Source organism: Cyclopterus lumpus, chromosome 21, assembly GCF_009769545.1.
Source record: "Cyclopterus lumpus isolate fCycLum1 chromosome 21, fCycLum1.pri, whole genome shotgun sequence".
In the NCBI taxonomy this organism is placed as follows: domain Eukaryota; kingdom Metazoa; phylum Chordata; class Actinopteri; order Perciformes; family Cyclopteridae; genus Cyclopterus; species Cyclopterus lumpus.
This window is the reverse complement of record NC_046986.1, coordinates 11,189,859-11,215,540: the sequence shown is the minus strand read 5'-3', so window position 1 is coordinate 11,215,540 and position 25,682 is coordinate 11,189,859. Positions and strand designations below refer to the sequence as shown.

The 25,682-nt window shown below is 40.7% G+C and overlaps 5 protein-coding genes across 5 annotated transcripts; 3 read left to right on the top strand and 2 right to left on the bottom strand.

Annotated features, from left to right (window-relative positions):
* Positions 1-1,241: 1,241 nt before the first annotated feature.
* bbs5 (Bardet-Biedl syndrome 5) lies at positions 1,242-5,698 on the top strand. Its single transcript, XM_034561814.1, has 12 exons — positions 1,242-1,417; positions 1,755-1,837; positions 1,936-2,001; positions 2,627-2,676; positions 3,019-3,146; positions 3,234-3,369; positions 3,731-3,826; positions 4,459-4,521; positions 4,630-4,764; positions 5,020-5,103; positions 5,311-5,334; positions 5,424-5,698. Exons 1-12 carry the CDS (start codon positions 1,356-1,358, stop codon positions 5,523-5,525), a joined length of 1,029 nt encoding a protein of 342 aa, XP_034417705.1. The 5' UTR covers positions 1,242-1,355; the 3' UTR covers positions 5,526-5,698.
* Positions 5,699-6,362: 664 nt separating this feature from the next.
* Positions 6,363-9,559, top strand: klhl41a (kelch-like family member 41a). Its single transcript, XM_034561263.1, has 6 exons — positions 6,363-7,510; positions 7,607-7,764; positions 7,866-7,973; positions 8,072-8,257; positions 9,004-9,150; positions 9,287-9,559. The coding sequence occupies exons 1-6, from the start codon at positions 6,425-6,427 to the stop codon at positions 9,396-9,398; spliced, it is 1,797 nt and encodes a 598-aa protein (XP_034417154.1). The 5' UTR covers positions 6,363-6,424; the 3' UTR covers positions 9,399-9,559.
* On the bottom strand, positions 9,445-15,502 carry fastkd1 (FAST kinase domains 1). The gene is made up of 16 exons (XM_034561258.1): positions 15,374-15,502; positions 15,113-15,301; positions 14,450-14,961; positions 14,279-14,347; positions 13,811-13,936; positions 13,323-13,721; positions 13,109-13,219; positions 12,419-12,550; positions 11,846-12,332; positions 11,650-11,764; positions 11,443-11,571; positions 11,176-11,307; positions 10,970-11,083; positions 10,539-10,683; positions 10,318-10,432; positions 9,445-10,233 (listed from the first exon to the last, which is right to left on the bottom strand). The coding sequence occupies exons 3-16, from the start codon at positions 14,794-14,796 to the stop codon at positions 10,138-10,140; spliced, it is 2,517 nt and encodes an 838-aa protein (XP_034417149.1). The 5' UTR covers positions 14,797-14,961; positions 15,113-15,301; positions 15,374-15,502; the 3' UTR covers positions 9,445-10,137.
* Positions 15,503-15,705: 203 nt separating this feature from the next.
* Positions 15,706-21,567, top strand: ppig (peptidylprolyl isomerase G (cyclophilin G)). The gene is made up of 13 exons (XM_034561259.1): positions 15,706-15,865; positions 16,422-16,505; positions 16,798-16,872; positions 16,955-17,062; positions 17,389-17,433; positions 17,522-17,609; positions 17,725-17,754; positions 17,870-18,009; positions 18,097-18,277; positions 18,361-18,546; positions 19,048-19,138; positions 19,368-19,501; positions 19,894-21,567. The coding sequence occupies exons 2-13, from the start codon at positions 16,445-16,447 to the stop codon at positions 20,879-20,881; spliced, it is 2,127 nt and encodes a 708-aa protein (XP_034417150.1). The 5' UTR covers positions 15,706-15,865; positions 16,422-16,444; the 3' UTR covers positions 20,882-21,567.
* Positions 21,566-25,622, bottom strand: ccdc173 (coiled-coil domain containing 173). Its single transcript, XM_034561264.1, has 9 exons — positions 25,428-25,622; positions 24,497-24,705; positions 24,182-24,355; positions 23,883-24,088; positions 23,536-23,692; positions 23,298-23,437; positions 22,951-23,143; positions 22,661-22,825; positions 21,566-22,554 (listed from the first exon to the last, which is right to left on the bottom strand). The coding sequence occupies exons 1-9, from the start codon at positions 25,474-25,476 to the stop codon at positions 22,198-22,200; spliced, it is 1,650 nt and encodes a 549-aa protein (XP_034417155.1). The 5' UTR covers positions 25,477-25,622; the 3' UTR covers positions 21,566-22,197.
* Positions 25,623-25,682: the final 60 nt, after the last annotated feature.

Here is a 25,682-nt window from a genome sequence, read left to right as displayed (position 1 = left end):
GTTTCAAAATCAATTCAATACAATTTAAAATGAACCTGTAGATCATTCTTATACCTCTATGAGTCACATGCTTTACATACCTTGTGTTGAAATTATGTACTAATATGACAACTTCTGTGTGCGTTGTGTTTGCTGTTATTACGATGTGTTTGTCTTGGCTATAACTGGCAGCTGTAATAATGAGCCAATTCTCTCTGAGTACTGTTGTCAGAGGTCTACTGCGATCGCCATCTTATGATGAAGATTGAGGCTTTTTTGCACTCCATCCATTAAAGGTCTGTCTATTTGGGCAGTGTATCTATATCTGAATACATGTTTTATATGTTTTTTTAAGAATAAAATGTAAAATTGTTTTGGTTTGTGTGTGTTTATTAAGGAAAATAACATGTTTTATTTTTTATTATTAATCCATTAGAATCATTGCATGACTGAATGACGAAAATGAGCTAAATCGAACTTTAAAACAAATGTATTTTCTTTTTCATGTAGTTTCCCTCTCACACATTGTGCTATTCAAATGAAGTATGTCGTATGTCTTATATTCTCTCTGAGTATGTAATTACCACTTTAATTGGTAGGTCTTTTTAGGACATGTCTTAATTAGAGCATTAGGTTTTTTTGTTTCCTCTTCACAGTCAAATGGCCTTTTCCCAAAGCAAGGGCCAGTTTCAATTATTAAAAGTACAAACATCTCTTTATTGTAATATTTGGCTGGCCTTTTCCCAGCAGACATTCTGACATGTCACAGAAGGGGAAACACAGGTCTACAAAAAAAAATGTATGACAGCGGAATTCTATTGAGCAGCTTTTGGGTATGATGACTAGCTTTGTTATGGCTTATTAATACACTTGAACAGAACAAAGCCATTGTTATGTTTGTTATTAAGACGAGTCAATTAATAAAAATAAAAAATTGAATGGAAAAGGGCCTAATGACAACACTATTCAATGCAAATATGAAATAAATAAATGTAAATTATTAATTTTGTGATTTGTAAGCATGTTCATAGTGTAAGTTAGAGTGACAATATTAACCCTTTTTGAGAGGGACCTCGCTGCCTTATAGGAAGTGACACAGCACCTGCAATACAATTACATTCATAATATAGTTCTCACTGGCAGAAGAGTAGTTCGTGAATAAGTTATGAGTTAGTTATTTTATATAATTAACACAACTCACAACTTGTGAGATTGGGAACAGGTCCACAATATTGTCCTCTTTGGTTCCCGTCTGTTACCATGGTGATTGTGACGCTAGAGCGGCTTCAGATTAGCCAGACTGCGGTTAGCTTAGATAGAGAACCAACGCTAGTAAACGCGAATAAACTACGCCGAGGGGGTTGTTACCTGCAGTCATGTCATCTGTTTTAGATGCTCTCTGGGAGGACAGAGATGTTCGCTTCGACATAACAGCACAGTAAGTCACTTCACTCAAATAGGTTGTACTTCACCATCGTGCAAACTAGCTAAACTAGCTAGCTAGTTAGCTCAGTTACGCTACTTGGCCCTTCTTATAGCCAAAGGTATGTTACAGGTATTCAGTTATACAGGTATGCAGTAACTCACTGATGTTAATACAAGACTGCACGGTTCCCCCAATCATTTGTTTTCAGAAAAAAACATGTCATATAAGTTAATCATTACCGTCATATTACCGTCATCGTAATTCTAGCTTTACTGTAACTTAACCAGCTGTAATACTATTAAGCACGACAACTATCAGTTATCAATCTGGAAATCCTTCCTGTACACAGACAGATGAAAACACGTCCAGGAGAAGCACTCATCGACTGTCTGGACTCCATAGAAGACACGAAAGGAAATAACGGAGATCGAGGTAGTTAAGACTATAAAGTAACTATAGTTTAAAACTATCTCGGCAGCCTTGTGTGTGCTGGTCACCTAATATGTGATCATGTCCGATATATTTTGCAGGACGACTGTTGGTAACTAACTTGAGGATCATTTGGCATTCTTTGGCCCTGCCAAGAGTCAATTTGTGTGAGTACACCTTTAGGATTAGTTACATGTTTGTTTTGTTTTGTTATAGTTTTACTCTGTTTCCACATGTTCAATATGTCTGCCCTCTCTTGGAAGTGCAGGGCATTTCATTACCTTAATTAAAATATGGAAATGTTTTTTTTTTTTTTAAATCTATAAACCGTTTTTATTGTAGGGTTAATTGTAGGTATTGTAGGTACATCCTTTTACTTTTCATTTTTGCTAAAACCCTAAGCAAAACTAAAGATATTTATGAATGACCCGTATTTCATAATAATTCAGTCAAACATTATTTTATTGTTGATGAGAAGCTAATGTCTTCATGTCATTATGTGTTCAATCAACTTGTTCTTAAAGTGTTTCAATAAATGAGCTCTACAAGTAATATTGAGTGCTTTACGTTAATTATGAAAAGCCTACTGAGAAACAGAATAAGAGCCTAACCATTAAACAATATAATATAAGAGATGACCCCTGAGGGAGGTTTATATCGTAATGCTCTTTTTTACTTTAAGTGCTTGCATTTCCAAGTTCATGTCAACAAAGTACAGAGTAAAGATGATTAGGAGAGTATGGAACCATACAACAAATTTCACCAACCTAAATGCAAATCTTTTTTTCCCAGCTGTGGGTTACAACTCCATCATTAACATCACAACAAGGACAGCGAACTCAGTAAGTAAACCTTTTGATTGTACATATGGCCATACATTACAAACATAAATGAAAACAAATACATAATCCAGTGTATTTGAGCATAATTATTTTACATTTCCTTATACACATCACGTGTACTTTGTATATGACAGGCACCAAACAAATGTTCGATTGCCTCAAACTCTGTCTCTTGAGTCTTTTTATTTCCCAATTTTAAATTGGAAAAAAGTTTCAATCCAATCAATGCAAGGGCAAAGCCAATAACAGCAACATTGTTGCGATTGAAGTATGCAAAGTAATTAATAAATGAGAACTTCACAAATGATAATACTCATTAATTAATTGATTGCTATTTTCCAGAAATTGAGAGGCCAAACAGAAGCGCTCTACATCTTGACAAAGTCCAACAACACAAGATTTGAGTTCATTTTCACCAATGTGGTTCCAGGAAGTCCACGGCTCTTTACTTCTGTTATTGCTGTCCACAGGTAAAACAATGCTGTGTTAAACTCTCTGATTACATTCTACATAAGATGTATGTCATACTAAATACTTTTGTTTTTGTTTTGTTATAGAGCCTACGAGACATCTAAAATGTACAGAGACTTGAAATTGCGAGCCGCTCTCATTCAAAATAAGCAGCTGAGACTCTTGCCTCGGGAGCAAGTGTATGATAAAATTAATGGAGTTTGGAATTTATCCAGTGATCAGGTACGGGTGCTTCAGTTATGTCTGTCAGCAGGTTTTTCATAAATTTAGCATTTTCCAGTTCACTTAAGAGTTGTATTACGCAGACCAAACTAAACTAAACTAGCTCTACAAAGTTAAAATGTTAAATTTCATAGCCCAAGTGAATGAAGGTGGAATATTTTAATTTAAAATAATTTTATGAATGAGCATTACAGTTCTATGAAATGTTAATTAGGAATATAACAAGTGCTTTCCCTCCTTTTAAATACGATGTTCAGAGTCTGAAACTAATACTGGAAGCGTACTCTTTAAATTTCATATGTTAACTGGTGATAATTTGTTTGTAATGTGTGTAACTGAGTTTCTTTTTCTTTTCTTTTAGGGTAACCTTGGCACCTTCTTTATCACTAATGTTCGTATTGTGTGGCATGCCAATATGAACGAGAGCTTCAATGTCAGCATTCCTTACCTTCAGATTGTAAGTAATACAACAAATAATATTACCAAACTAGTCCTCACTTTCTACCTGAAATGAGCACACAGTTCTGCTTGGCAAATATAGGTATTTACCTTTTTGATCGGTTCTTAAAAACTGGATTCTCCCTTTTCTTTTTTCGTTTGCTAATTCATGGTATATTTTGAAACTCAGATACTGTCATGTCGATAATCATATTGGTAGCTTGGGCTCGTCCCTGAAAGTATTATGGACCAGCCCTGTTTACATAATGTCCTAATAAACATACACAGCATCTATTATATTGCACCAAAAAGTACAACAACAAAGACACAATTCTAGTATGAGCTACTTTTAGGTTGGCATAGTGTACATCTACACAGCAGGAGGCATGAGGTGCCTTTGTGATTTTCTATCCTGTTTTAGTTTGTTTCGTGACTCTTCTCAGCAGCTCTGAGCTCCTGCAGCTTTTTGTTTTAACAGGTGTGTGTTTTTTTTTTATTGAGGTAGTTCAACTTAAGTCATAGGCAGACACCACTATACCCTTGCACATGATCTGTAACAAATTGTCTTGTGTCTGTTGTAAAACCATGTGCTATTTCTCTTTTAGTTGCCTTGTGTATATTGTTTGATTGCTTTCATCTTTTCCCCTCAAGTGGTCTATCAGAATAAGAGACTCAAAGTTTGGATTGGCTTTGGTGATAGAGAGTTCACGCCAGGTAAAATCTGCCATTTGAGTCACAGTCAACTGAACAGATCACAATATAATTATGTAATACTTGTAATAATATGTAGTGTGAGTAATAAACCAATACTTTGGTTTGTAGAGTGGTGGCTATGTGCTTGGGTTTAAGATCGACCCAGTGGATAAGCTTCAAGACGCACTGAAGGAAATCAACTCATTGCATAAGGTGTACTCCACCAACCCCATCTTTGGAGTGGACTATGAAATGGAAGAAAAGGTAGGCATCCAAGCATAATATTAGGATCAATGACCCTGCACATCTCAACCATATAACATTAAAGCATGTCAGAAAGGGTAAGCTGTTAAAGCTATAAATAAACCAACTCTAAAATACCCTACATGTCTGTTTTGTTTTTATTAGTATGCCATTTTCAAAGCAAATTAGTTCTATTGACATTCCCATAATTGTTGTTTGTCATCAGTTCATCTGATCTTGTTGTCATGGCGCTGTTTGTCCTAACAATGATTTCAGCCCCAGCCGTTGGAAGAGCTGACAGTAGAACAGCTTCCTGATGACGTGGAAATTGAGCCCGATGAGCAGACTGATGCTTTTACTGTGAGTTACACTCATCACCCCTCTGGGAGTCAATGGTTTTGTTTCCAGACTCTCAGAATAGCTGCCAGCTAATGCCCTTCAGCTTAATGAGCAAACATGAAAGAATGCTGCCAGTGCTCATCAGACAACAATTACCTCTTATCACAGACGACATATCCCACTTTCCTCTTATTCAATGTGTGAATTGTGTGTGTTGCTTCCCCACAGGCTTACTTTGCTGATGGAAATAAGGTAAAGGCTCACAATTACTTTTATCACCAGCTATAAGTGTAAAATACATTGTGTTTAACTCTGTTTGTTTGTTTACTGACGTTCCAAAGCAACAAGACCGTGAGCCTGTTTTCTCCGAGGAGCTGGGCCTCGCTGTTGAGAAGCTGAAGGACGGCTTCACACTTCAAGGGCTGTGGGAAGTCATGGGCTGAAATAATAGGAAACTTTTATTTTTTTTTTTAGCTCATGTTAAAAGTTTATGCATTGATACTATTTCATGAAATGACATATTTATTGTGAGGATATTGTATAAAACAGTTTCTTGTAATGGCTAGAATGTAAAAAAACAATGCAGTTTTAAAGTTATTAAACGCATTTAAATAGATATTGAAGAGTCTCTTTTTTTACCTTTCAATAACAGGAAAGCAGTAGGTTTATACTGTATCTCACACAGTTATTTGTATGTGGAAATAACACAATGATCTCTGGCTAAATACATTACTGCACAAGGGGCCAAAGTATTTAAAAAATCTGAAAAGAGGACAAACTGTCACCTCCTGTGGTAGCAGCTGTTCACTGAGCCTGTCTTCTTGTTAGATAACTCCCCTGTGGATGTGTCACAAACAAATACTGATCACTGGTCATTACTATCAGTGAATCATGACTCACTCCACGTGTAGATGTCTCCAGAATACACAGACTTGTATTAAATGAAAGGCTTATCTGTGAACACATTTAGAGCTGGAACAAATAGTCCTGCCTTATGTTCATGTGTTTTGCTGTGTTTCTCTAAAATGATATATTTTACCTGATTAGATAGACAAGTGAACATAAAATATAAAGCTCATAGGTTATTTCTGTGGCCATATACAACAATATTGTTATGAATCACCAGGGTGACAAGGCTCCACAGTTGTTTTTACTCTATGACAGCTGTTTGAGCTCTCCTGTTTGGCCAACTTGAATTCTTCATGGATGGGTTGGCTGGTTATATTTAGAGAGGGCACAGTTCTATTAAAGTGGCTTCAGACCTGGCTGTCTATAGTTCTCTGTTTTCACCAGCCAGGACGGTCGGTCGGGAACACCTCCATCCACTTCCTGTCCTAAAAGAATGGATCCCCAAAGCATGAGGGAAGATCTCCACCTGTTTCAGAGCACTTTGCTGCAGGATGGACTCAAAGAGCTCCTGAATGAGAACAAGTTAATTGACTGCGTCCTAAAGGTTGGAGACAGAAGCATACCCTGCCATCGCCTCATACTGGCAGCTTGTAGTCCTTATTTCCGGGAGCTGTACTTCTCAGCAGATGGCAAAGAAATGGATACAATGGAGGTTGTTCTGGAGAACATGGATCCCAATGTGATGGAGGCCATTGTAAATTACATGTACTCAGCAGAGATTGATATCAATGAAAACAATGTGCAGGATGTTTTGGCCGCTGCCCATCGCCTCCAGATCCCCTCAGTGTTCACAGTTTGTGTGAATTATCTCCAGAAGGGGCTGTCGAAGAAAAACTGCCTTTCCATCTATAGGCTGGGGCTGATGCTGGCCAGCACCAGACTGGCCTTGGCAGCTCGAGATCACATTGCAGATCGGTTTGAGACCATAGCCAAGGACGAGGATTTCTTAGAGCTCGCTCCGCCTGAACTCTTTGCCATTATTGGAGCTGATGCATTGAATGTAGAAAAAGAGGAAGTGGTGTTTGAGACCCTCATGAGGTGGATCCGAAAAGACAAAGAGAAGCGCGTGAAATCCCTAGAGGAGGCCTTTGAGTGCATTCGTTTCCGTTTACTCCCAGATAAGTACTTCAAGGAGAAGGTGGAGAAGGATGACCTTGTTAAGAGTGATCCTGAGCTTCTTAAAAAAATAGAAGTCATTAAGGAAGCCTTTGCGGGAAAGCTTCCCGAGAAGAAGAAGGGACAAGACGACGAGGAAGGAGAGGAGGGAAAGTTGCCCGGCTATCTAAATGATAAGCGCAGATATGGCATGTATGCCAAAGACATGGTTCTGATGATCAATGACACTGCGAGCGTGGCTTATGACACCCAGGAGAACGAATGTTTTCTCGCTGCAATGTCAGAGCAGATCCCCCGAAACCACATCAGTGTGGTATCGAAGAACAACATCCTGTATGTGGTGGGAGGGCTGTTTGTTGACGAAGAGGACAAAGGAAACCCATTGCAGTGTTACTTCTACCAGGTATGAAGATTACATTTACATTGCAGATGTGCTGGAAGCATCAAAAGTAATTCCCTCCTTTGGTTTTTCAAAATATCTTAAAACGTGTCTTTCCAGTTCGACAGTCTGACTGCTGAATGGGTCGCTCTGCCACCCATGCCCTCACCCAGATGTTTGTTTGCCGTGGGGGAATGTGAAAATCTCCTCTTTGCTGTCGCAGGAAAAGATTTACAGTCCGATGAGTCTCTGGACACTGTCATGTGCTACGACACTGAGTAAGTTCAGTACACCGACCGTCTTGGATATGCTCGTTCAGGAGATGTGTCTTATTGAAAGCTCCTATATTTACAGTTTAAATACTGTCTCCCCTTTTTAGAAAAATGAAGTGGACTCAAACTAAAAAGTTGCCCATGAATATCCACGGCCACTGTGTGGTCTCTGAGAATGGGCTGGTGTACTGTATTGGAGGAAAAACGGATGACAAGTAAGATTTAAATGCCAAAACCGTTCATATTAAGTCAAAATATGATTTTCAGATAACACTAACCCTCCTCTGGAATCCTATTTGTCTCCTCGTTAAAGTAAAGCAACCAATAAGATGTTTGCATACAACCACAAGAGATCTGAGTGGAAGGAGGTGGCCTCCATGACAACTCCCAGATCCTTGTTCGGGGCAATTATCCACAACGGGAAGATTGTTGTCGCTGGGGGAGTCAATGAGGAAGGCCTCATAGCTGCATGTGAAACTTATGACTTTGGAACCAACAAGTAAGTGCTTTATTATCATTATTATTATAAGTCCCTCAAGTGTTGTGCATGGCTGGTTATTATATTCTGATATGAATATTTATTTGGTTGTTCCCAATCGAAACTTAACCATGTTCAAATGAGTTTCAGTCAAATGTTGCAGCTTTTAAACCTCGGGGTGGGAATTTTTTTGTAATCTCACAATCCAAATAGTTTTATTCTTGGGGTCGCAATTGATTCAAAATGTCCCAATTCAGTGCATATAGTTGCACATTTCAGGATCTACTCCGGTCCATTGTGCACCAACAAAGGCCGTCTGTAAAATTATAGCCTGAGTTTTCATATTTTGAAAGTCAACTCTTTAAAAAAATGTAAACACACTACTCAGTATTTGTCAATATTAAAAGTTCAAGTTACTGTATACAAAAAATAAATATGCTGCCTGTTAATAACATTTGTATTCCTCAAAATAACACTCAAATTAGTATTTTCCATGTTTTTTCAACAAATCACATTGCCTTTCAATAGCAATATGTATGTTCTTATATAATATTAAAACAAATTTTGGTCGTGAGTCAATTCAGAATGTGAGAACATAACTTGTTTCATCCTAAGATTGAAAGCATCCCGAAAAAAAGAAAATAAAACGGGAAGAAAATACAATATTGTTTCAGTGTAATAGATATCCAGTGTATGTGTTTTATATTCTTATAGTAAAAAACAAACCACAGAGATGTCACATTAATACAGCTACAAACTTGTTGTAGGTGGTCCCCCTTCACAGAGTTGCCCCAGGAGAGGAGCTCAGTCAACCTGGGGAGCTGCGGAGGGCAGTTATACACTCTGGGAGGCTTTGCCATGGTGGAGAACGAGAACAAAGAGTGTGCACCCAGTGAAATCCTCGACATTTGGCAGTATGTGTTGATTTTGTTGCATTATAAGTACACGTGTGTTCAGAAACAGTCATCTTGCTCACTTTCTTTTACAACGATAGCTTTCCTCGTACTCCAAGCAGTGGATTATAATGACATATTTTAACCGCCTCCCCAGGTATGAAGATGACAAGAACCAGTGGACTGGTATCATCAGAGAGATGCGTTATGCAGCCGGTGCCTCCTGTGTGACCATGCGTCTGAATGCAGCCCGGATGCCCAAACTGTGACAGTCCAGGGACATATGAGGCACTTTGACTTCACTGCTGTAGGCAAAGTATTATGTACATGCTCTTATTTAGTGGCTCATTCTTGTAATTCAACATTTTAATGTAACACACATCCCCTTTGCCTCTTCTGAGTGGCTTAATAAAATGTATCATGGTTTTAATTGGCTTTTTTCTTTTTCTTTGTCTCTTACCAATATTACCATATCATATTGTTTCTAGTTGATTGTTGAATTTTAACACGGCTCATAAAATATTTATATTATTTAAGCCCAGAAATATTGTGTCCCTGTGCACAATCATGAGTAGCACAACCTTAAACATTTTAAAACACTTGTTGTACAAATAATGAGTCGGAGCAGAATTGATTAAACTAACCAGGTTCAGTTGGGATAAGAGCTCACATAAGTCACAGCTGTAGAGGAGTGTAGTACACAAGAGGTGCTACTTTCTATACAATGCTCACCAAGATATAGAAGATGTAACATTTATGTTGTTAGAGCAACACTGACACATTTCTTTTGAACCAATTTTACATTTCATTCGAAATACAAATTGCAATACAAAAGCACATAATACACAATCTCACTCAACATGATTGAGGTAGCTTCATGTAACTAAAAGAAGCACTTGATATACATAAACATACTCATTCATTTTGAAAATTCTCAAACCCAGAACTCAAAAAGCGTGTCAAAGTGTTGAATGCAACATTACTTCCATTTTTCAATAAATAAGGCCTTCAAGATGAGCGCTCCCTAAATATGTTCTTCTTTAGATATTCCTTCCAGGCATCTGGTGTTGAAAGCTCCATCGAGTTCCATTCAAAGTGAGGGATCTGTAAAAGTGTCACGGACATTAAATATGATTCAGTGAAAGAGAAGTACAACAGCACATGACATTTTAAATGACGTCTTCTCACCTGGACCACGCGGTATCCCAGAATTTCAAGGTGTCTTTTTCTCATCAGGGCTTCACCTTTCATACGTGGAGAGTTCTTGCAGAAGGACTTTGAATCAAGAAAGTCCACAGCAACTCTGAGCCACAAGTAAAAACAGGATGTCAAATACAATTCATTTATGAGTGGTCTACTTATTGATCTTTTTTTTTTCCATTCACAATGTTTGTCTAATGTGTCCCTACCGCTGAGCTCCAGGTGGCAGCTCATCCCGGATGTTCTCCACTGAGCTTTTCCCCCAGTGAACCTGTCCTCTGTCTGAGATGTGCAGCGTGCTGGGCTCGCTGTAGGGCAACGGCTTAAGGTGTTTGTCCAGTGTGCATTCAAAGTCTGAAAAGGCAAATGTGGTCACGTGACACTTCTGTCCTGAGAATATATTTTCTTTTTAGGGGGGCGAGTAACTGGAGATTTTTACTGAATGGAAATATAACGCCACGGTTACCGTAAGGCTTGTATTTAGCAGTTATAGCATGCATATAAATTGACTATAGATTGACTTTGCAAGGCTACCCTTCTATTTCCATCAGGCGCAAAGACTCTTTCAGAATAGAATAGAAAATGTGCAATCAAATATTAAATCTATGTTTAATACAGAGATTTTACCAATATTACTCACCTACGGTGTAAAAATATGGAGTGACAACTGCAACTCGGACACAGTTAATGCCACCGAGAACTTCACCCAGAATCTTGTGGATTTGCTGTTGCACAGGACTGACCGTGCTGTTACCTGCGAAAAAAAGGGTTATAGATTTGTGATTTGTTGGAATTTTGAACACCCACCAAAACAATAATAAATCATTTCTCGTTGCTTCTTTTTACCTTTCCTTTGCAACGGCTGGCAGTAGCGCTCATGAAACCACGGCACCTGGAACTCGGGACACTCGAGACACACGGCACGATTGAGCTCCATGAGGCGCAGTCTGGTCCGCATGTTGAGGGCATCGGGTAGAGCTGCAGGAGGAAAGGGCAACGGTTATGTTGGTTCTATTGAGGCTTGAAGGGATTACATCTCAAGGGGAGTATTTTGCTCCCGATGCATGTAAAAACAAAATGATATTTCAAAACACAAGCAAAGTGGAGACATACTTTCTAATTGGGCATCCAGCTTGCCCAGAAAGTCTATACTGAAAATCTCTCTGACGAGTTCTTCGGAAAAACAGTCGGCCACGGACAAAAGGTACGCCAGGAGAACTAGCAGATGTGGGTCGAAGGAGCCTACAAACACAAAGACAGGTGTGAGTGGACGCTTGGAATAAAAAAAAGTCAACAAATGCGTAAAACTGATTGGCTTACTGATATGAGGAGTGAAGCGCTTAATACAAACATCATACAACTCGTCTGCTTGTTCTGAATCATAATTCAGAACAGAGAACGGTAGCAGGATGGCATATGTTGCAGAGTGGTGAATCTGAAAAATGAAACAGAAAAAAACACAGTTCATATGTTTAATTACTGCAGATTTAACATATTACGACGTCTCTTAGGGCACCTTGTCAATGTCTTTAATAGCAACGCTGGCGATACGGTCCATCAGGGGAGGGCAGAGGTGATTTATTCGGGTTAAGAAGAGGGCCAACTCAGGCACATTGGTCCACTGTATTTGGTCCATCATCCTCTTCAGCGTGACCATCGTCTCTTCCAGCAGCATTTCTTCAAACCACTCTCCCGAGATGTACTTGAGCTCCTCCAGCACCAAGTCCAGCCGGTCGGCCGTTCGCAGCCTCTCGTGCCCGCAGCGGTTCAGGCTCTGCAGCAGACGGACGTACTTGCTGGGAGTGTTGTGGCGGTAGGAGGGATCATTACGCACCCACTTGGCAACGGCATAAGAAATGGTGTTGAGGTCATTGAGATTGCACTGGGTCACCACCGCATGCATCCGTGAAATCGCGCCCTCGTCCAGCCGTGGGCCGGGCAGCATGGACAGAACGCGGGTCAACATGGTCACTTCGTAGGGGTAGAAGCTGCGCTCCAAAAATCTGCAAGATAAAAGTGTAATCGGTCTCCATTTTATTCCATCAAAAAGTGAAGCGGAATGTCCTTTTTAGCTTAAATACACACTTACTTGACTAAAATGTTTCGTAGTTTAGTAAAGAGTTCTGGGTTCTGGTATTGCATCAGAAAAAGGGCTTGCGTGATTCTGGCCACCTCCACTGGCTTGTAGACATGAAGATTCCTTTGTATCACTGATGCAATTCTGGAAAATAATTTAGTAACAATTACATTTGACAAATATTTCAATTATATTTATATACATCGGTGGAGAGTTGTCTTTTCACATAAACAAATACAATAGAGAACACTTAAGGAGCCCTGTAATTAGATTTGAAAAAAAAGAGTAGGATATTTTACAATTACAAAATAAACTTTCTGAATGTCAAACTATGTAATAGAAACACTGTTGTTAAATAAATGCACCTTGTGGTGGAAAAACTGCTGCTTCAAAAGGTCAAGAATTAATTTTTTCAATCTCAACTTTTTACACGGCGTGAGCGAGAGAGGTCCTTTAAGTGCTCAGAAAAATTAACTTTGAACATATATTTCACGAAAAACGGCAAGAAGATCATGTGACACAATTGAACGCTTCAGAGGGGCTTCATGGGCCGGTTTCCAAAGTCAAGAACATTTGATCAATCTCGGTTTTGTCATTCATGTATTGAACTTTCTAATTATTTTTCAGCAGAAATATATGGTAATATTGATACATCTGTAATAAGTTGATATTGGCAGATACATTGTTGTTATATGAACTCACTTGTTGAATAAGCTAAGATTCCTGCTCTGAGTCTCTTCTAGAGCTTCAGCTACTGCCAGAGCCTGATGCGCACTGAGCTCGTCCGCCAACAGGAGCGCAGTGTTTTCCAGCCTGAGAGGGATGACATTACATAAGAGACATGCGAAACTCAAGAACTGCTGTAAATGGGTTCAGATTTCCACTTAAGGATCACTACATTGATAATGATACACACCCATCTTTGAGCTCCTGACTGGCCATCGGCGCCAGAGCGACAAACAGTTTGGTGAAGGAGAAGGGGTCAATGCTGGAATCGATCAGCTCCGTTAGTCGTTGTTTGACAGCCAGCCTGAAGTCACAGTTGTTGAACTGCAAGGACTGATACAGCCCCATGATGATGCTGATATTTTCTGCGTCCAGTCTGGGAATGTTGCGCAAGATGATCCTGTTGCACTTCTCCAGCAGAGGCTGGTAACTGTGCTTGATATTGCGCAGGAATTGCACCACTCTCCGCGGGTTGTTATAATTTGAGGGATCCATGGTTTCTAGGAGATGGTCTGCCCGGCTAATGAGGGCATCCCGAAGCCGGGGGGACACTAGGGACGACACGCTAATCATCAGTGTGGTTAGGATCCTGGGAAAGACAACCAGAGTGTCAATACACAATATGAAGTACTTGAATTTGATTACATATTTGTCATTTGATCATGTCTCCTGACCAACCTGGCATCATCAATGGAAGACAACCTCTGATCCACAATACTGGTGATGTGGCCCATTAGAGGACTGTGTTGAAGGTGCTGATCACTTAAACAGATGGAAAACTTGGATAGCGATGCCAGTGGAAATCTGCAAAAATACACATTTGTGTAACATCTCATTAGTGCTGAAACAATCAGACAACTAATCCAACACATGTGACAGCAAGTCATCTATGTTGTAACCATTAAAGCAACAATGCCAAACATTTGCTGGTTTCAGGAGATCTGCTGCTTTTCTCTATTTAATATCGTTGTATATTTCATATCTGGGTTAAGGATTGTTGGTTGGAACAAGACTTTTTTTTTTGGGCCAATTTTTGGGGGGATTTTATAGATTAATTGAAATAACTATTTACAATAGTTTAAATAATGCAAATTATAGTTGCAGCCTTACATCCCATCAGCTCAAAACAATGTAATGCAATCATACCTGTCTATTCTGAGCCATGCTTCTGAAACTAACTGCTGAACAAGGGAGTCATGTTGATCCATGTTCAACCTAAAGGAGGGTCAATAATACAGCATGTTATAATTACAATATTATGATATCAATACATACATACATACACTTGAACTTGATCGTGTCTATATCTTAATGTACCTGAGGAAACTGTAAAGCATGTCGACCAACATTAAATCATCCATAAGAGCAATTTTGTTCTCTGCCAAAACCCTCAGAGTCAAGAACTGCGGATGCCTCTTGATGAGCTCCACAGTCCTGAGCATCTGAGGCTTCTCTTTCTGAAACTGCCACAGCATCCCAACCGCCTTGCTGACATGGTTCACCGTGAGCTTGGCTTTGTTCTTGCCCACCACATCAAACACCTGGTCTTCAGCCGAGCAAACCCGCAGCTGCTCCAGAACCTGGTCTCGGTGCCCTGCCCCCCCATGAAGGAGCCTCCGAATGAAGGAATTCACACACTGGACCCGAAACATCACCGCGGACATCGACTCAAAGTAAGTATACACTGGGGGTCTTCATTGTACCAACACAGTGCAGCTCAATGTCAAAACGGCAGGTAAAGCAGAAGGTAACCTCAGCCAGCTGAGATCACACCCCAACAACTAGTCTGGAGGGAGGATATGTCAGGTGCTCCTTCAATAGCCTGTCAACTGGAGACAAAAAAACAACAACCAAAGAAACCCATTATAATATTTTAACAAATATCACAATGTCTTTATATATCAAACAATGATGTTTTGCTCCAAGTTACATCGTATGCACAACACTTGCATGACAGTTAGTTCAGTGTGGCATGCTGACCTCGGGTTCGGATGGTTTCATCTCGCAGACAGCTGCATTGTTATTTCATATAACTTTTCGTTACGTTGCCACCACGGTGAGGTGAGCTGCCATTAGCGACGTTCAGTTTGGTAACGCGGTATTCACGTGCATGGAGAAAAGATCACATTGGATCACCGAGAAAGGCAGATTACCCCTCGTCGCTGGATTCTAAGATACATTTATTTAGATTATAGAGAAGCAAACAGTATATATAACATTAATATAATACGACATTAAAACCTCATTCAAAGTCAGCCTCAGGTCAGCATGGGTGCTACAATGTTTCTCTTCCGTAGCTCGTGACGTGATTTTTTCATTATTTTGGTACCCTGGGTTTTGTCATTCAGGCAGTCGGCACCCAGTTGTCCTGTGGGATCCGTGTACTTTTTGACAATTGTTTTAATCAAAAAATGTATATACAGAAATATCAGGCTATTTTACATTGAGTTTTTTTGATTAAACGAGAAGACAATCTATCCAAACGTAACTACACCGACCGGATGACGAGCAGCCTGTGAAAAGCTGTGCCTGACAGGCTAATTCAAGGGCATAATACCTTTGTCTTTCACAGCTAGGTGCCGGACTGCGTTCACTGGCGCACAATTCTTGAAATACATTGACGTCCGAGCCGCGCCATCTTTAGAAAACAGTGAACCCAATACTGAATGAAAGTTAATTTTCGTCGTTTATCCGAGCAGTTCGCTGTATGGAGTGATCTCGTTTTATTTCCAGGTGACGTAATTCCGCATTAGCCACGTCTAGGCGATACATGCGTTTACTTAATATGTCCAAATTGAATGTTATACGTCAAGTGAAATAATCGTTCTAACATGTTGTCTGGCTGAGGCTCGTTGAAACCGCTAATGCTAAAACCAGGCCTACCGTAATGGTGACGACCGTGTGTGTGTGTGTGTGTGTGTTTGTTTGTTTGTGGAAACATAACGATAGAAACCTGAGCGCGAGTGTTTGTGCGCGAGCATCGATAAACTCAGACACGTTTCTTCGTAAGCCGTTCCACAGGTCGCGTGCAACTTGAAACGCGTTGCTAGCTACTTCTCGGGAGCTAACCTAGCTAACTAGTGATGGAAAAACGAAACTAACATTAGCCGACGTTCGCTGTTTATAACGCAGCTGCCGTCGTAGCGGTGCCGAACACGTTTACGTTGTGCATTTGATATGTCGAGAGGATCATTTACAGCCAACACCTATTGTGATTTATTGTGCATTTAAAGAATGAATTCATTATATGTATGCTAAGCTAAAGTGTCCCTGTGTTTCTCGCCTTCAGGTGTTTGATCAGTAGATGTGATCATGGGGATCAAAGTTCAGCGCGCTCGGTGCTTTCTTGACATTGGCATCAGTAATGTGCTCGGTAAGAAAGACGTGTCTACTTCCTAATACATTTATTTAATTGTCAGTTCATCCAGTTTTTTGGGGGGCGGGGATTGTTTTAAAGAGGTGTTTATTTAACCGTGTGCTACTGTTGAGTTGTATAGTACACAAATATTTGTTCTAATATTTAGTCTACCATTGTTGAGATAACTGGGGATGGCAGAATGGGTTCAAACTGCATTGGTTTTAGCGAGATGAACCCAATAAACTGACCACTGAAAGTAATTCCTGTCCATGAAAAAGAAAACTAACATTGCTTTTTTTCCTCGCAGTCGGCAGAGTTGTGGTTGAATTGTTTTCAGAATTCTGTCCCAAAACATGTGAAAACTTCAGATGCCTCTGCACAGGTAAATATTGAAATTGACCTCCAAAGACGCAAGAAAACATTTAACTTTCTTGCACAGTGTAATATTGATAACTTTCATGCAGGTGAAAAAGGCATCGGCAAAGGAACTATGAAACCCTTGCACTACAAAGGATGTGTGTTCCATCGAGTTGTAAAAGACTTTATGATTCAAGGAGGAGACTTCAGCGAAGGTTAGTTAATGCAGTTTAAATATAAAGATGTGAATGGTGCACTTACCTTAGAACACCTATGCTTTAAGTCCATATATTTTAAGGCTGAAGATATAGTCAATCACTGCAAGTCTCTCTGTTGATGGCATCACAGGGCTGTACGTTTGTACCTGCTATATACATACCCATGGCGTCAAGTCGGCACCCAAAGAACGCATCAACAAATCTTAACACCAACCTAACCAAATTTATTTGAATGACCAGCAATCGGCACAAGTTTTATAACGCCATAAATCTCATTCCTGTAGTAGCGCCCTTGATCATGTTTTGTTCATTCTCTATCATAGGTAATGGAAAAGGAGGTGAATCCATCTATGGAGGCTTTTTTGAAGGTAAAGAGGCCGCTGTCAGTGCTGTCAGTTGTTATCCAAACCGACGTTGGCTTCAAGATGGCAGTACAATATTATCCTTTTCCCCCAGATGAAAGCTTCGCTGTTAAACACAACAAGAGCTACCTGCTGTCTATGGCAAATAGGGGCAAAGATACAAATGGATCACAGTTTTTCATGTAAGCCTTTTTCCTATATATATATCTCAATTTGATGCATTATTAGTTCATTCTGTCCTAAGCACTAACAATATTTATGACCTTTTATCTTGATTGTCCTGCTATACCACTTTAGAACAACAAAACCGTCACCACATCTAGATAGGTAAGTGCTGCTTAATTGGTCCTAAACTCTGATTTATTGCATTGTGCACGATATACACGGTATGTTTCACTTGAGGGCAACATAGCTGAAGCTCAACGCCACTGTATTTCCTCAGTGTCCATGTGGTTTTTGGTCATGTGATTTCTGGCCAAGAGGTTGTTCAAACCATGGAAAACCAGAAAACGGATCCCAATAGTAGACCATATGCTGACGTGAAAGTTTTGAACTGTGGAGAACTCATCCCAAAGTCGAAAGGTTTGTTTCTGTGGAGCATTTTCGATACTTTCAAAATTAGAGATTTTATGAAGCACTGCTTCTAACAGTTAAAAAAAATGTTTGCAGCAAAGAAAGACGAAAAAATAAGAGAGCGAGCCTCTTCCAGTTCCAGCAGTAGCTCCAGCGACTCTGAGAGCTCTTCATCATCCTCCTCTGATTCTGATGAATCAGAGAAGGAATCTAAGAAGAAGAAAAAGAAGGCGAAAAAGCTAAAAAAGAAACAGAAGAAGAAGAAGGAAAAGAAAAGGTACCTAATTTATTGTCACATTTTCACTTTCTGCAGTGTACAGTACGCTAGTATCTTTATTCTAAGCTGCAATGCTTTACTAGGTCAGAGGCAGAAAGTGCTGAAGAGAAAGAACAAGAAGAGTTGGTTACTTCTACTGTACGTCCTGAAGAAATTCCAACCATCCCAGAGAATCGATTCCTCATGAGGAGGAGTCCCCAGGTGGTCCAGAATCCAAAAGAGGAGGCTGAAAAGTCTCAGCCGAATAAAGAGGAAAGGCCCAGAGAGAGGTGAGCGTTTTTATATTAGGTATGATTAATTCATAGCGTGCCCAAATACGAATACCAGAGCAACAGCAGCTTTCTATAGAATCCGTTAATATTTTGCATACGTTTTCGGGTGCAAAATTTCTGAAGACACTGTGGTCGGGTGTGCCTGAGCATGCAAAGCACACTAGAGAGGCAACAATGCGACACACTCCTTCTTCAGTCTTCTCACCCGGCACATCTTCACCACCACAGATAGCGGTGTTATTGATAGCTGTCAGTTTCAGGGGGCTTCACGTCATTCGAATGCATGGTGGGCTTTTTACGAAATAATTACGAGGTTCGTGACCGCATAGCTTGTCACGCTGGCCATGACAGTGTTGTAAACTACCGGACCATGCCCTCAAATAAGCTTGCTTTTTACACACATTTTACAGTCTTTACGGTCTCATGAGGACATTTGGATGCTCTTTTAACCAAAATGTCATGCCCTGCTTTTTTTTTCCTGTCCCTCCTTCTCTCTAGTTCTGGCATAACATATAATTCTCAGCCATCATATCATAAAAGACTGGCGATGACACGATCCGGGAGGAAGATAAAAGGCAGGGGTCCAAGGGTAGGTGGACTTCAGTGTGAAGAGCTCAACTAACATTTTGTCCACTTTGTCACAATTAATATTATGACTAATGAGATTGGAATATATCTTGTTGCTGTCACAAGGCACAATTTGATTTCACAATTTATAAAACTTTTAATTGCAGCTTTTTAAGATTCCTGTCTTGACTGGTGTAGTTTCCAGTCTGTTTTAGAACATAAGTAAGTGGTTTGTCATTCCTCCCAACCAGCGCTATCGGACTCCGTCTCCTTCAAGGTCCGGAGATCGTTTCCAGCGCAGTGAAACCCCTCCACACTGGCGTCAGGAGTTGCAGCGTCAGAGGATGAGGGCAGTCACCGGAGAACGCTGGATTAAGGGTGACAAGTAAGATAACTTCATTTTCACTCATTAGACTGTAAAAGTAAATAAATCAAATTAAATAAGACTGTGACATCTAAGAATGTTATGTACAATTTTAGCGTAGTTAGAATCCAAACTGGCTTAACTTTCCTTTAGTGTGCCGAGCAGTGATGAAATGTTTGACATGAAACGGCTAAACCTTCCTGGGTGGGTACCTGAAATGTTCCCAGATATAAGATGAAAGGCAAAGGCTATTGTGACACTATTGTGATGTGTTCTGTAAGCAAATAAGTCAAATGTTTTCTGAGTGATGTATTGGCAGATCATTATTGAACGCTGTCATGTAGTTCCATAGTGTTGCCTGACGTCAGTAGTCGTATTCTGTGTTTGACGTTCACTCTGCACTTTTTCACCAGAGGGGACATGAACGAGGCCAAGGATGACGCTGCTAAAGCTCCAAGAAGAGAGAGGCGGACCTCCGACACAAAGCATGACCACACAGCTGAGGGTAAAAAAGACAAGAAAACTCGGTCACATAGATCCAAAAGCAAAGAGGAAGACACTGTTGAGAAGGATGAGAAGCATAGCAAACACAAGGCAAAGAAAAGAGATAAATCTCAAAGCCGCAGCAAAAGCAGAGAAAAGAGTAGGAGGTCAAAAAGCAGAGAGAAGGGTCACAAGCACAAAAGTGATGATGGGAAAGGTCGCTCAAAGAGCAAAGACAAAAATGATAGTAAGAAAGAAAAGGAGTCAGAGCCCAATAAAGATAAAAATAAGGGTCATGACTCTGACAAAAAGCAAAAAGAGGACACCAAAGGAAGAAATGGTGAGAGCCCTAGGACAAAGTCCAAAAGTAAGGAAAAACCAACTGCAAAAGATGGCCGCAGATCAAGTAGCAGGGACAGGAGCGGACCTGCAGTGTCTAAAGACAAAGAAGAAAAATGCGAAAAAGACAGAGAGAGGGGCAAAGAGCGTAGCAGGAGTCAGGAAAGACGACACAACAATGAAAGGGAGAACAAGAAGCGAGGGACATCCAGGGATAGGGAACATAGAACAAGAAGTCCAGACAGAAATAAGTCGAGAAACTCCCACAGAGGCAGGCGCTCCAGAAGCAGGAGTAGTAAGAGGGACCACAGCCGAGATCGATCCCCTCATAGAAGAGACAGGGACAGAGAGTCTGCCAACCAAAGGAGAAGACGGAGCAGCAGCTCTGAGAGCGATAGAGATGAGAAAAGGAAGAGTCGAAAGAGTCCAGATTCCAAACGGAGAGAAGCGAATAGCACCTCCAAGTCCAAAGACAGGAGAAGTCCGGCCAAACCAAGACCAGATAGTACAAAGGGCAAAGACCGAAACAACCGCAAGAGAAATAAAAGCAGCTCTAGCTCAAGCTCTGACAGCGACTGATCCTGTGATGATACCCGAATAGATTGGGAGTTTTGAAGTTTGTCCCCATTTCACCCCAACTACATATGTAAGCATATGTAAGTATGCAGCATCAGCTTTCCATCTAGAGTAGACTTATCCACATTCCTCATTCAGTGCATACAATCCCACTCCACCCTTCATCCAAAGCTAACATGATTGTACAAAAGTCCGTCAAGGGTTATTTTCCAAACTGTTAAGAAGTGTGTGAATACCACTCAAACGTACAATGGCAGCCTGTATCATCATGCGAGCTTTGGACTGCATTCTGCCGCTGAAGGGGTTGTGGATGTGTCCCCCATCAAGTGCATTACACTGTTGATGTGTAGCTGAAGCCACGCAGACAGTTTGAGGAAGGATTTCCTCAAGACTCTTAAATTTGGCAAATGTCTGATTGGCAAATCATTTTTACAACAATCAAGTTTCTTGCATGCGTATCTCTCATCGTTTGATGACATATGTACATCCATGACTTCTTTTTGGATATCTGTGACCTTGTACTGTAATCCTATTTGTCAACCGGTTTTGAGTTTGTTTGTTTTTATAGACAGAACTGTCAGTCATGCTGAAAGTACAATATGAAATCAATTTGTATAAATTGTGTTTTGTGCAAGTTGATTTTATGAACTCTACTGCCATGTAGGATGAATTAAAAGGCTCAAATTTGATTTGAATAAGCGGTTTTATTATTCTCTAAATGCTTTCATAAACACAAGCCACTGGAGGCCCAAATTGCATCTAATCAACAGTGAACAAATTACAGGAGATTATACATTGGACTGCTAACTTTTTGTCATCCATTGCCTGGTTCAGGGAACTGCAGTGGGGATTAATTGCTTGGTTTGGGTGTTATGTTAGGGTCCATTATTTTTGTGTGATTGATTTCAAACAACTATCTGTGTTATTGATCTCACGACATCATGTATGGACTGTCGAGCATTCCGACTAAAACATTCAGAGAACATTGTCTCACACATTGCTCTACTTCATGTACCTAAAGAACACTCGTACATGTAACACATCCCAGCTATCTGACTGTCAAAAGCCACTCCATATTTACTAAATAGTGCACTCTTAAATGTGAAACTGACATGGCTCAGCCTCTTTTACCTCTACCTCTGGGTTAGCTTCCGGTACAATGACGATGCATGAATCCCAATCATAGCCCCAATTTACTATTCACTTACACAAGACACTGTTGAGTGTCTATTATGAACGGAGTAGTGAGTGATTTGAGACGCCGCCTCTGTCAGAATTTTATTCAACCTTTGAACCCAGAATTGCCCGCTTGGAGTGACCTACGACCACGTAAACCCAAGTCTCCTCTTTGCTTCGAGAATATCATCGGCCTCATTTAACTTTTTGATGTTCTGCGTTGCACCAGAGACATATGTGGGCAATTGAGCATCGGTGAGGTCCTGAACGAGGTAGGTCGGCCTGACCCCGCGAGAAACTGGACCGTGCCCTCCTCCGATCCCTTCCTCCGCGGCTTTGCAAAGTGCAAACACATTCCGCTGAGCCTCTGCCGCTGCTCTGATGATGTGCTGTGAATATTGTTGAAACTGGTTTTCGTCTTCAGCCATGAGCTCTGCGTTCTTCTCTTCGAACTCGTGTTGGTCTCTTCTCAGCTGCTGATGCCTGGCACTCTTTTCAGCCTATATGTGAAGGATGAAGAAAAGAAGAAGAAAAAAAAAGATAACAACCGCCCAATCAAAATTGCTCATTTTTCCAACAATGTGGCGGAGACGGTTTCATCATTACCATTTGTGTGGCATTGAAGTCTTGTATTTTTCTTCCATCTTCTTTCATCCTCCGAGCCTTCAGTTGTTGTTTCTCAGAGAATATTCTATCGGCCTCCTTCTTGGCCTGAAGTGTGTCTCGGGTGTTCTCCTTTGTTGATCTGTCCCTCTGCTCCTTTTCTTGTCTCTGATGAAACACAGTGCGTGTCACAGGTGGAAGAACATTGTGTTAGCTGTGGGTCAAATCACCACGGCGATAAGCGGCTGCAGTGACATTGTGTATTGCAGGTGCAGCATCTGAACTCGTCTCACCAAGAGTTCTCTGTGTGCAGCTATTGACTCCAACATGGCGGCCTTCTTCTCCTCCTCCTCCCTCTGCCGTTGTGCCTCTTTCACTTCCTGCTCAGCAGCAGCCCTCGCGATCCTCTGCTCCTCTCGGCCGCTTTGACCCTGCTGTGTGTCGTCCAGCTTCTTTGTGACCGTCTCTCTTTGCATTTGTGCCTCTCTGAGGAATACATTAAAAAAAATACTCAAGAGTATGATCGTCGTGATGATTCACCACGGACCCGCTGTGTGTTCAAGATGCCAAGACCGATGGCTGTGTGCACTAGAAGTTAGGATGAAGGGGTGATGTTATGTATTGTTTTTCCGGGCTTTACCTGAACAATTCCTTTTCTTTGTCTTTCCGTAACTTCATCATTTTTTGTTTTGCAGAGACAAAAAGTTTCCGTTGCTCCTCTTCCGCCTCCTGTTTTTGTGCATCTGTCGCTTTTATGAGGTCCATATTGGTGACATGTTCCTGTAAATGATATAATATACAGTATGAGTACACTGACTATACAGTAGTACGCTCGTGTGAATAACAATAGCAGTTAACCTGCTCTGTTGAGAGCCTACCATGTGAGCGTGCAAAAGGTATCTCTTCAGCTCTGCTAGCCTTTCTTCCTCCATTCTTTGCTCCAACTGGTGGAGCTCTTGAAGGCGTTGGGTTTCCTCTCTGTCCTTCTGTTTCTCTATCTTCTGTCGCTCTCTCACTCGCTCACTTTCCTTGACCCTACAGAGAAGGAAACGCTTCGATCAAGCCATCTCTGATTCTCATTTGAAATCCGTCACACAACCAGGAGCGGTTGAGTTGCGAAATTAGGATGTTAAATGCCCACTCTCAATACAATAATACATATCCTTGAAATGCCTGTAATTCTGGTGCATCTGCAGCGTGTTGTTGGGGAAGCTGTGAGACTTACTGTTTTTTTAGGTCCTCTGCAACAGCCTGTTCCCTGAGCTTTTTCTGAAGGACTTTCTCCTGCTCCTGTCTCAAGGCTTCGTCCTCTCTGGTCTTCATCATATCCAGTAATTCTTTGTCGACAGCTTTAGAGGCATTCTTGATCCTTTGTTTCAGTTTAATCTGTGCCTCCCTTTCCGTCAGCACCTCTGTCACTAAGAGGGCACGCTGTGGAAGTAGTGATAATCATTCATTATCCCCAAACATCAACGTGTATAGCCAAACATGTACGTGTGATAGTCATTCTCGAGCGATACCAACATGTAATCCTTTAACCCGATCTGTTTGATAGAACAGCTGACTTTTGGCTTTGTCATTGGCCTCTTTCCGCTGCTGCTCCTGATACTTGGCCTCTTCTTGATCAGTCACTTTCCTTTTCTCCTCTTCAATCTCCTCCCGGATCTTCTTTGCCTCTAGTTTTTTTTGCCTTTGACCCTTTGATAAATGTAAACATAAAGCGTCTCAACCTTTTGCACGATTCTTTGTAATATTCCTTACAGCAGAACATTGTGTATTCATCGCGGAAAACCTTACAAGCACATCTAAATGTAATAAAACAAATAAAATGCAACTTACAGTGATGGTATTGGACCACAGCTTCACCACCTCTTGGGATTGCAAATGCAAGGCCTCCCTCTCCTTTGCTGCCTCTCTCATACTCTCCTTGTCTCTATTAACCTGGTTCAGCTCATCTTGAATGCTCCGCCATTCCCTCTTGCTAAAGACGGTGACTTGTTGGAGGTCTGGTGGCTGGATCATCTGGCTGCCTTCCTCGGAGGAAGATGCTTTTTAAAAAAAGAAAAAAGGAGGAAAGTACTTTGAGAAGACACTGCATTTAGAACACAGTTTATTGAAGGGGACTTTGTGTAATTTGGGTAATTGAGGACTGTAAATGGTTTTCTCCAGATTACAGGATGCATATTTATTTTGTCCATGTAGGAAGTACATATTCTGTAATTAGACATAGGACTGAATAGCAGACATCATAAGTTCTGTTATTATTAGTCCTTGAATAATTTGGGATCAAGTGAGGCAATGCCTTTTGACATCATCACTTTTTGGTCTGTACCTGAGATGATTATGATCAGGTATACCCTCTGATAACCAATGCAGATAATCAGATTATGTTTATCTATAATACTGCTGTTATGTGTTGTCAACGTTTTTTTAATTATCAGTTTATGTTGTTTTTTTGTAATCACATTTACTTTAAGTCTAAATACATATATGCAAAACTGCAATTTTGGGGAAGGTTTCACAGGGAGATGCCTACATCGTGTTTTATAAATAAATGGACAAATAAATAATACTTTACAGTAATACAGAAAGAAAGCTCTTGTCTTTTGAAAGTGGCTACACGTTTGATGTGTTTTTAGATCCACTCTTAAATTATTCTGAACTTTGTGTAGTAAACGTCACATGATTTAAAGACTGCATATTGTCTCTGAGCCATGACGGCTTCCATTAGTTAGCTGAGCTCTTCAGTGAAGGTTATAAACGCTCTCACCTCTCTTACTGGAGCCTTTCCGTCGGCCATACTGAACCACCAACGCCATTTTTACTTGATATATATTACCAAGTAATTCAATTTAAAAGTACTATTTTAATTAAAACACCTGACAAACTTTGCTCTCTTTCTCGGTTACATACAGCTGTGTCAAGGTGCGTATTTGTTATGTTGTATCCAGGCAACGCCCGAGCCAGTTTGAAGCGTTCCTGCTGATGCACAACAGGGGGCGCTGTGTGTCCCACACCGGAACAC